Genomic DNA, 11,082 nt, shown 5'->3' with positions numbered 1-11,082 from the left:
TAGTGTCTTGATATTGGTTTTCCTAGACTCCAGAACTATGAGCCCATAAATTTCTGTTTATAAATTACCCAGTCGGTGGTATTCTTTTATAACAGCACAAAATGGACTACAACACCATACAAGGAGAATTTTTTTTTTTTGCCCCTAAATTCAGAAAGAGGGAGAGAAGAATGAGAATAAATCTCACAGGGAATTCACTTGATATATGAGGTATATTAACAAATCAGTTCCAAAATTATTAAAGTCTAGTTGCTCAATTAGGTTGGAAGCAGGCCTCTGTAGAAAATAAAGTCTAATTAAAGTGTGAGGTGTACTTGTTTACAAATAGTTTTCAGGAGACCGTCGTGACTAGCGCAGCAGAGATCTGAGACTACAGGTGCCGTCCCTAGAGTGGAGTGCTGATGTTGGCAGGGTTTCAGAACTTAGCTTGAAATCTAACAGGGTGTGTCCCCATCAAGGGGACTGAGCCCTCACTCTGTGGCGAAGCAGCTGACAGAGCAATTCTGTCATAGCATATGAGGAGAGGTGGCTCACAAAGTACAGCCTACCACTGCGTATGCTCTCAGATTGTTTGTCGGACTCTTCAGTTTACACGTATTTTGAAGTCCAGCAGTTGAAATCAGTAACTCACAGGTGGCGTCTGATAAGGTGTGATGTCACATTCCCGAGGGCAGGGGAAGTTCACTCCACGTTCTCACATATGGGGTCTGATAAAACGTCACATTTTCAAGGGGAGGAGGAAATATACTCCACGTTCTTATCTCAGCAAAACATGTATCACTCACATAGCAAACTGTGTGTTTGGAATAATTTCAAAGCTACATGGCAGGGGGGAATTGTATCTCAATGACTTTATAGCAAAATGTCATTTGTATAAATTTTAAAAACACGTAAAGCACTATATATTTTTCAAGGATAAACAAGTATCTACATAAATGTGTAGAAGTTGAATTGGAAAGATACTAGTTGCTCCAGATAATGATTTATGGTATGGAAAAATGTATTGGAAAATAAGTAGATGGGGAAATATAAATAAAACAAAATAAAGGAAAAAATGCCCTACACAAAAATGATGATGATAATATGATATTCATTTAATGCTATCGTTAACTTAAATTTTCACACCAAAGTAAACAAGATCAATGAAAGTAACTACTCAATCTCCCACCCCCCCATAAAAATATAACCTACAATTATCTTGAGAAAAAGAATTCTCCTCTCTCTGCCATGGTGGCAAGTATATGCCCAACTAACTGTGGAAAATAGTCAGCTCTTCCTTTCAGCCTTACTTCTAATCGTTCTCAGAGATTCTGACCCTGTTCATGAGCCTCTCCTAAATAAGAAAGTATGACTCGCTGTGCCTAGAGAACTTGTAAAGCATTACAGAATCTCCTGGAGGATATCATGAATCTTTCCAACAAGTTGAAACATTGACTATTGAGGCATAAAATATGCCCCACCCATTACTTAATCTATGTTCCCTTTTATTCCACCCTTCCCATACCCCACGGTTTTCTCTGTGCTGGAAAAGGAAAGTATTTACTTCACAGCTCAGCTTGCATGAGAAATCGGTGAGTCAGAGAGCTAACTTTGAGGTAAGGTTTTATGGATGTCGGGTCCTTTCATTTTATACTTCCTATTCCCTAGGCAAATCTGAATATTTCACCCTGTTTTCCTTAAGTAAGCATTGCAAACTAAGTTTTCTTATATGAATCTTCATGCCTTCCCCCTTTTGCACAATCTTATTTTGCACCGGCTACAAAATGGAAAACTTGACATTAAAACGTAATTTTTATTACATTTTGTGGGGTTCCCAGAGATTTTTCCCCAATCCTTTTAGGTGGGACTCTATCACTCCAGGTCCCCAACATACTTAGCACCCTCTCCAACTTCTACACAATTACCTTAGACATTCCTCCCTCCTCCCACCAATCAAGAAGCCAGGTATCTCTACAGAGAGGAGTGACTGCAGAAATATTTCTTCTGCCAATTCTAGAACCAGGCTTTCCTGAGGGGATTGATTCTGAGAGATGGAAAGAAGACAAATATTGAGTTTAGAGCCTGAGTTTAGGCTTTCTCTTCTTCCTGACTTCCTCCTCTAAGGCACAGGTTCAAAGTTTCTTCTTTCCTTGAAACTATATCTGAAAAAGCAAGGTCCACCACTCCAAGAAGACCTTGTCTTTTCTATTCTACATAGGATCCATAGAATGGACAGTTCGAAAATACAGACAGGGAGAGGGATCCTCAGGCGGAGGCTGCTGAGTGAGTGTGAGATGTTCCCAGATTGGTACATGGACTGGTGGAAAGTTTTGGAAGAAAATTAGACTGTTTCTAACTCCTGAGCTGTGCTCTTAACTTCTCACAGACACAAGTTAATCCTTGCATAGGGCCCAACAAATACTGTCTAAAGAGACAAAGACAAATAAGATGTGTTCTAAACATTCCCCAGGACTTCAATTCCATGAAGTATCATTTGGTCTAAATTCTTATGTAAAAATTGTCTGGCTCCTCACAGTTCGACCCATTCTATGGCCAAATCCAAACTTCCCCCCGTATCATCTCTGGGCCTCCTCTTGTTCTAAACCCTCATCTACCTGTGACATCAATCCCAAGAAGCAGACAGAATGTTCCTCGGTCCTGAAACATAATACCCATCCTTGCAAAATATTACATTGCTTTGTCTTTATCCCTACTATCAGGAAATCCTAAGATTTCTCCCTTTTCTGTCGCTTCAGGTTCTAAGTGAAACAAAATGCTTCATTAGACCAATGACATGTATCATGTGTCAAATATCTGCCTCAAAGTAATTTGTTGCGTACCCCTGCACTTCTTTATCCAAGACTCATCGTTTCTTAATATTTAGTAAAAATCGAAATGTCATCCTTAGTTTTCATATCCCACTTTATGCATCGTGTCACATTAGTTCTTCGCTGATCCTAGGTACTATGAAATTTTTCATTTATTATCTTGTTTTATAATTAATTTGAAGAGTAAAATTTAGATGCAATATACTGTTATGGCTTTCTAAAGGGAGTATTTTATTTGTTTTTAACGTTAAGGCCATTGCAATAAATTTGCTCCCCAAAATTTCACTGGCACGTTGTCCTCAACAACTTTCTGTAACATTGTGTTTGCAAATGTCATCCCAGAGAGGAATGAGCTCTGTGCTTCTGCCTCAGGTTTTCTAACAGAGCACCCTGGGAAAGGGAAAGTTTGAGAACTACCGAGTCAATTGAGAACTGCCCACCCCGCCCCCACCCCCAGGCAGGGATCCTCTGACTCTGCAGAAAGTCCCTCCTCCTCTCCCTCCCCATTTTCCTTCCAGCTGGCTCCACCCCATTCTACCCCCACCCGACCCAGGCGCACCCTCCAAGAAGGGCAGGCAGCCAACTAGGTAACAGCTGACTGGGCCAGCCCTGAGCGCAGATCCTCCCACCCACCTTCCCCGCACTGAACTGTCAGATTGTCAGATGCCTGCCAAGGGAGGTGACAGCTGCAGCACCTCTTTCTGCAACCAGTCGCAGGGCGCCCCCTGACCATGTTTTCCAGCCTGCGGAGGTGGGACGCCAGCGGCTCTTACAAGCAAGTCCTGGGGGTGCTGGATGCGCAGGTAAAGCTCCTTGGTCATGGGGGAGAGAGGAGTGGCAAGTCTTGGGGCTACTCTGGGTGGGGAGTGGAAGTGGGGAGAGCTGACTCCTTGGACCCTGAACATGGGCTGATGTCTTAGAGCCTCGCTTCGGTGGTAATCACACCCAGAGACAGACAGACACGCATACACACTCAATCTTGAGAGCCAAGATCAGTCCCCAGGATGGTGTGAAACCTGAGCCATCACAATCTCAGTCTTGGAGGAGAGAAAGGGGCATCTTTGTATAAAGAGATAAGTTAACTCCAGAGTAAATGGAAATGAGTATTTGAGAGAATGAATGGACCTGTCATGGCTGCAGGGTTACAGGTTGTGGTGGAATTCTATAACTGGTGGGTGGTCTCATTAAAACTGCAGGAGCAATTCAGGATAAATAATACTCAGTGTGTTAACTGACCTGGGTTTGGGGACTCTGAGGTCTGGACCAAATCTGGAAACTGCAGACACTTAACTGTGCTTGGCTCTGTCCCCTGATTACTCCTGCTTCTTCCACAGTAGGGGTCATGTGCAAAGGCAGTAGTCAGAGAAATGAACCCTTCAGTTGTGTGTTAGGAGCAATTTCCCTAACAAAGGTTTCATTTGTTTCATTTATCATCACTATACAAGACAGGGGCTTAGACATGGCCCTTAACACAAGTGATTCTGTAGTTCTAACAAAGGGAAAAAAAGATTTCAGATTCAGGGGAACTTGTTCTAACCCTGGCTTTTTTAGTAACTCCGAGTGTCAAATAAATATTACAGCTATTCTTCTGATCACATATAAAACAAAGCTATACATTTCTTTAAGTGTAAAATAAATTATATGCAAAATATTCTTTTAAAAGTCTTTTAAATAGAGGGACTAAATAAGTCCCTGGAAAATATGAACAAGCTCCATCAGGACAATGTGTCTTTTTTTACCGTACAGTAGAGATGACAGGCACAATCAGATAAACTGGTTTAATCTCGTCAGTGCAACAACAAAGGTGACCAAAGGCAATAAATCACAAACTTGTAGGTTGAAAAATCACAAAACTCAATTTCATCACGCAGAATTCTAGTCAGCTTTTCCTCTAGTTTTCGAACAATGTTTATTCCTTGATTATTATCCAACTTTGATAGGTTCATAGATCGGGAATCCATTTAGGTTGAAAATATTCATTTTAATTGCATTCTCTATTTCTTATGATTTCAAATTTAAAAAATTATCATTTCAAAGTGTATCAAAGACCTTGTGTGATTGCATTTTATAGTTGAGACTTTGTATCTTTGATATACTAGATCTCAGGTTAAAATCCCTACCTAACCTACAAGCTAAGAACACGCCTTTCTGATTAAGTTTCTAGGGCTGGCATGATGACCTAAGAATAGATGCTTATAAACATATTTTTGGTAGTGATTTGCATATACCCATCATTCATTCATTCATTTATTCATGTGAAACATATTTATTATGAGCTAAGCCTTGGACTGACATTGGAAATACAGAGATAAATCAAACAGAATATCTGTCCTCCAGATACACTAAGTTTAATAGGAAAGAAGCACCTGTCAGGAAATCATGAGATAGTTGGGTAAGGTAAGTCGGGTAAATTCCATGAGTGCACATCTGAAGGAGCCCTTACGTTACCCCTGAGGAATTTGTTGAAATTGCTATGGTAATACAGAAGCTGTATCAGACCTTGGAGGCTGGAGTGGGGGGAAAATAATTACCAAAGGCAGTAAATCCTGAATAGGATTGAAGCACCAATACCAGAAGTGAAGTAGAAGAAAGTGGACAGGAGGAAAGTTCTCTCTCAGTAGCGCAGAACAGTGTTGACCAGGTATTATTACAAAGTTGAGAGTGTGAGATTATGATTGGAAGATGGAATGAACTAGCTGGATTAGATCCGGTGTCTTATACTTCTTAATTGAAAGAGCTTAGGTATTTCTTTAACTCTGGGCCTTGGTTTCCATATCTGTAAAATGGGGAGGACAGAAATGGTCCACCATAAAGGTATGTTACATTTGGTAAGATACTATACATGGTACAAAATCTGGCACATTTTAAGTGATTAGAAGACAAAAGTTCCTTTTGATTTCTAGATGTTTTCCCTTTTCCGTGAGCATGTACTTTCACTTTCCCATAACTTTCTTCACCATTCCCAGACCCATCTTATGATATCCACGAAGGAAGCTCCTAAAATTAGGAGTTGTGAGATATTAAACGTAGTAATTGGTCACACAAACTATATCCCCATAAGGCCACATCTTAAGTTTGGACCCAAGGAAAATTGAAAGCAACATACTCCTCTAAACCATGAACCTGGCTATGTTGTGGTCTGGTGGTTTAAATATTTCTTGCTACTCTGCCATAATCCAGAAATAACAGGACTTCCAGACTAGTGAAAATTGCTCTTATGTCAACAATGTTAATGTATGATTACGTAATGCATAATATAAGCCTGTGGTCCCCAACCCCTGAGCCATAGACTGGTATTATTCCATGGCCTGTTAGGAACAGGATTGCACAGTAGGAGGTGAGCAGCGAGCAAGTGAAGCTTCATCTGAATTTGCAGCCTTTGCTCCCCATCACTTGCATCACCGCTTGATCTCTGCCTCCTGTCAGATCAGTGGTGCCATTAGATTGTCATAGGAGTGTGAACCCTACTGTAAAACTCCCATGTGAGGGATCTAGGTTGCGCACTCCCTGTGAGAATCTAATGCCTTATGATCTGAGGTGGTGATGCTAGCGCTGGGGAGTGGCTGCAAGTACAGATTATCATTAGCAGAGAGGTTTGACTGCACAGAGACCATAATAAATCAATTGCTTGCAGACTGAAATCAGAACTCTATCAGTGAGTGCAAGTGACAATTAAACTGCATCTGGTGGCAGGCTTTATAATAGCAAATGAGTTGATGTACTTCAATTGTACAGCTGCATCTGATGGCAGGCTTTGAGTTAGAATCTCACACTTATTTTAGTCTGCACGTGGCCTACCCATTATTTTATTTACCACTTCTGTCTGCACCTCTTTACTGCACTGTGCACTTGTCTCAGTCACGGCTTTGGTAAGCCCACAAGCGAACCCTAGCAAAAATGAGCAAAAAACAAACGTCAATGTAGAGCTTCTTTGAAAAGGGGAATGATGAGACAGCAGAAGACTCTAAGACTGCCAACAAAATGAAAGCTGCATTTAAAAGAAAATACCAAGAGTCCTACTTAAATTAGTGGTTCATTGCAACAGGTGATTCACATTTTCTAAACCTGCTTTGTATAATATGTGGCAACCAGCTATCCAACGATTTCATGTAACCTTCAAAACTGCTTTACCACATGGGGACCAAGCACCTTGCATTAAAAGACAAGACTTTGGAGTTTTTCAAAAGAAAAAAACGTGAACATGAAGAACAGAAGCAATTATTGAAGGCTACCACTTCATCAAATGTCTGCACTGACAGCACTGACCATCGTAGTGGTTAACCGCACTGCTGAAGCGAAGAAGCCCTATGCTGTTGGTGAAGAGTTGATCCTGCCTGCTGCTAAAGACATTGCCATGAACTTTTAGTAGAGGCTGCAGTTTAAAAGGTGGTGTGTGTTCCTCTTTCAGCCAGCACCGTAACTAAACTAACTGATGAAATAGCAGAGGATATTGAGGCACAATTGTTAGAATAAATGAGTCATTGTGGTACACAATCCAGGTTGACAAGTCTACCAATGTTGACAACAAGGCAACAATGCTTGTTATTGTGCAATATGTTTTTCAGGAGAATGTGCATAAGGATATGTTATGTGCACTTTTGTTGCCAACCAACACCACAGCTGCAGAACTATACAAGTCTTTGAATGATTACATATCAGGAAAACTGAATTGGTCATTTTGTGTCGGTATATGCACGGATGGAGTGGCTGCCATGACTGGACGGCTTTCTGGTTTCACTACTCAGGTCAAGGAGGTCGTTTTCTGAATGTGAGTCTACACACTGTGTCATCCATAGAGAAAGGCTGGCTAGCTGAAAACTGTCACCTGAACTAAACAACATCTTGTAGGATATGATTAAAGTTATCAACCCCATTAAAGTACATGCCCTTAACTCACGTCTGTTCATGCAGCTCTGTGAGGAGATGGACGCAGAGCACACGTATCTTCTCTTATACACAGAAGTGAGACGGCTTTTGAAAGGAAGATCACTGGCCAGGGTCTTTGAGTACAAGAGCCACTCAGAGATTTCTTTCAAAAAAACAGTCACCACTGGCAGCACATTTCAGTGACACAGAATGGGTTGCAAAACTTGCTTACTTGTATGGCATATTCAACCTCCACAACTAACTCAACCTGTCACATCAGGGGAGAACAACAAGTATGTTCAAGTTGGCAGATAAAGTGGCTGCATGCAAAGCCAAACTGGAATTATGGAGGCCATGAGTGAACATTGGAATTTTCGACATGTTTCAAACATTAGCAGAGATTTTGAAAGAGACTGAGCCAGGGCCTTCTTTCTCCCAGCTGGTGCATGATCACTTATCTCAGCTTTCAAAGGAGTTTGAGCATTACTTCCCCACCACAAAAGACCCACAAACTAGTAAGGAATGGATCTGTGGCCTATTTGTGAATGAGCCAGATGAATCAACTTTGTGCTTGAAGAGGATCCACTGCTTCAGATTGCAAATGACAGTGGCTTTAAAAGTACATTTGAGAGACAATTTCAAATCTCCACACATTCTGGATTAAAGTCAAGGCAGAATATCCTGAGATTGCCACAAAAGCACCAAAAAGCCTGCTTCTGTTTCCAACATCTTATCTTTGTGAAGCAGGGTTTTCTGTAGTGACAGCAGCTGAAATGAGATTACAGAGTAGACTGGATGTAAGCAACACACTTTGGGTGTCACTGTCTCACATCACCCCAGATGGGACTGTCTAGTTGTAGGAAAACAAGCTCAGGGCTCCCACTGATTCTACATTATGGCGAGTTATATAATTACTTCATTATATATTCCAATGTAATAATAATAGAAATGAAGTTCACCATAAATGTAATGTGCTTGAATCATCCCCAAACCATCCCCCAACCACACCTGGAATAATTGTCTTCCATGAAACAGGTCCCTGGTGCCAAAAAGATTGAGGACCACTGCTATAAGCCCAATGGTAGAAAAGTTCAATAGATAATAAAATAGTTTGGAAAACAAGGGAAGTAGTAGATGTGGGGAGACAGGGAAATGAGAAACTTATTTGGGTTCAATTAGGTCTGCAGATAGAAGTGCTGTGGAGTGAGAATAGGTGAGTTAAAAGGATGAGAAATATTTAATGGAGAAGATGGGAGTAAATTAGAACACTGAAAAATACTGTCAAAATTGTCATGTTCTATTTTGCTATATAGAAATTGCTATGCAGCAACATATAAATAATAAGTTCAGTGAAATCCACAATATGAATTCAGTAATTATCTATTCATTGAGAAGTCATTTGTACATTCCTGGTGCTTGGCAAGGATTAATTACCTTTACCAGATTTTATTTTTTTTTTTATCTGGCTGCTATTCCTTCTGGGAGGTAAAATATGCTTTGACTTTACTGTAATATAGTCATTATAAAATGCCTGGCCCACATCTAAGGAGACTATTTCCCAGAGGATGCACAAGGCTTCATATAAGATGTTTTCACGTGGAAAATAGTCCTAGAGGGAATGTTAAATCAAATATTGAGTTCTTAGTCTACCAAATTAGCCATCTGTAGTAGCTTTGCAAGACTTAGGTGCTAAAACAACCACCATTTTATTTCATTTATGATTCTCTGGATAAGTTGGATAGTGTCCTGGTTTGGGTCAGCTTGGCTGATACCTGTTGAGCTCTTTGATGCATGTACAATCAGCTGGCAGGTGGGCTGGTAGCTGGGTGGTCTAGAACCACCATATGCATGTGTCTAGCAGTTTTCCAGCTGTTGGCCGGGGTGACAGACTGTCAGATGAGTGTCTCAGCTCTCCACCCCAGGATCTCTCCAGCAGGATAGCTTGGGGGCTCAGTCACATGGTGCACTCAGGATTCCAAGCACAGTAAGAAGGGAAGTGGTAAGCTTTTTGAGGCTTAGAATTGGAGTTCGTTCAATGTCACTCCTGTTGCATGTCCATGATCAAAACAAGACACAATGCCAGCCCAGTTTCCAGAGGGGAGAAATAGATTCTACCTCTTGAAGGGAAAAGCTGCAAAGAATTTGTAGCCATTTATAGTCTGCCACAGGAATACATGTGTTTTGGATATGAATAAGATCCTTTCATTGATAGCGAATTATCAAATTGGCAATTCCCTGTAAAATTTGAACGTATGTAGTAAAATATATCCTTCATGTTAATTAGAGAATTTTACAATATTTTCCCAAATAATTTGTGTACTTATTTTTCAAATAATATTTCCAGTAACGATAGTGATGATGTTGTTATTGTTCACATATTTGAGTTGTGGTTTTGGGCTAATGGTGTGATAAATATTTTTTAATTATTTTCATTTTGAAATATTACAGGGATATAAATGTTTGTGGTTACATGTATTGATTTTGTTATGCTTGAGTCAGGGTTATAAGTGTGTTCATCACCTAGATAGTGTTCATTGTACCAATTAGGTAGGTTTTTGCCTATCCTCTCCTCTCCCCTAACCCCTGCTTGATTTCCATTGAGTTTTACTTTCCTCTGTGCAGATGTGTGCTCATCAGTTAGTTGGTTAGTTCCGGTTTAATACCAAGGACATGTGGTGTTTGTTTTTCCATCTTTACCTACTTCACTTAGGAGAATGGTCTCCAATTCCATCCAAATTGTTGCAAAAGTCATTAATTCATCCTTCTTCATGGCCGAGTAGTATTCCACAGTGTGTGAATGTGTGTGTGTGTGTGTGTGTGTGTGTGTGTGTGTATCTCATATTTTGTTAATGCACTCATGAATTGTTGGGCACTTGGGTTGATTCCACATCTTTACAATTGTGAATTGTGCTGCAATAAAAATTTGAGTGCAGATGTCATTTGTCATTGTGTTCTTGCAACAATCCTATAAGGATAGATCCATTTTAGTAAGTTATATACGTCTTAAATGATTTATATTATATCATTTGCTATAACACAGAGAACGGATTTGGAGTCAAATATCTTATTTTCTTTTCTCTACTTAGGACATTTTGCTGCATAGGATGAAATTTCATTTCACTCATTCCTTCTAGGTTCAGAAATTTTAAAATATGGTAAATACTTTTTATGTTTGAGTATGGAATCAGAACTGGGTTAGAGAAGACAATGCAAAAGTTGTTAAATGTGAGACAATTTCTAAATACCAAATTTAACTTGGTCAGTTTTACTTTTCGAAATACAAAGAGAGTGATGCTGACTCTAAAAATGTAAAATGATTATTTTTGATGCCTTCCCTTTTTAAACTCTTCTTCTCTTGGTTGAACCCACCAAGTCAATAGGAAGAATTTTCTGGAGATGTTATAATCTC

General features: G+C 40.0%; 1 protein-coding gene across 1 annotated transcript in view; it reads left to right on the top strand.

Annotated features, from left to right (window-relative positions):
- The first annotated feature begins 3,538 nt into the window (after positions 1-3,538).
- The window catches only part of LOC105812130 (canalicular multispecific organic anion transporter 1-like), a 171,550-nt gene continuing 164,006 nt past the window's right edge, over positions 3,539-11,082 (top strand). The window contains exon 1 of the mRNA XM_012646516.1: positions 3,539-3,610. Coding sequence (XP_012501970.1) covers positions 3,539-3,610 — 72 coding nt within the window. The remainder of the gene's footprint in view (positions 3,611-11,082) is intronic.

This window comes from Propithecus coquereli, unplaced genomic scaffold, assembly GCF_000956105.1.
Source record: "Propithecus coquereli isolate 6110/MARCELLA unplaced genomic scaffold, Pcoq_1.0 Scaffold244, whole genome shotgun sequence".
In the NCBI taxonomy this organism is placed as follows: domain Eukaryota; kingdom Metazoa; phylum Chordata; class Mammalia; order Primates; family Indriidae; genus Propithecus; species Propithecus coquereli.
The sequence above is the reverse complement of the archived record's forward strand: the minus strand, read 5'-3'. Positions and strand labels throughout refer to the sequence as shown.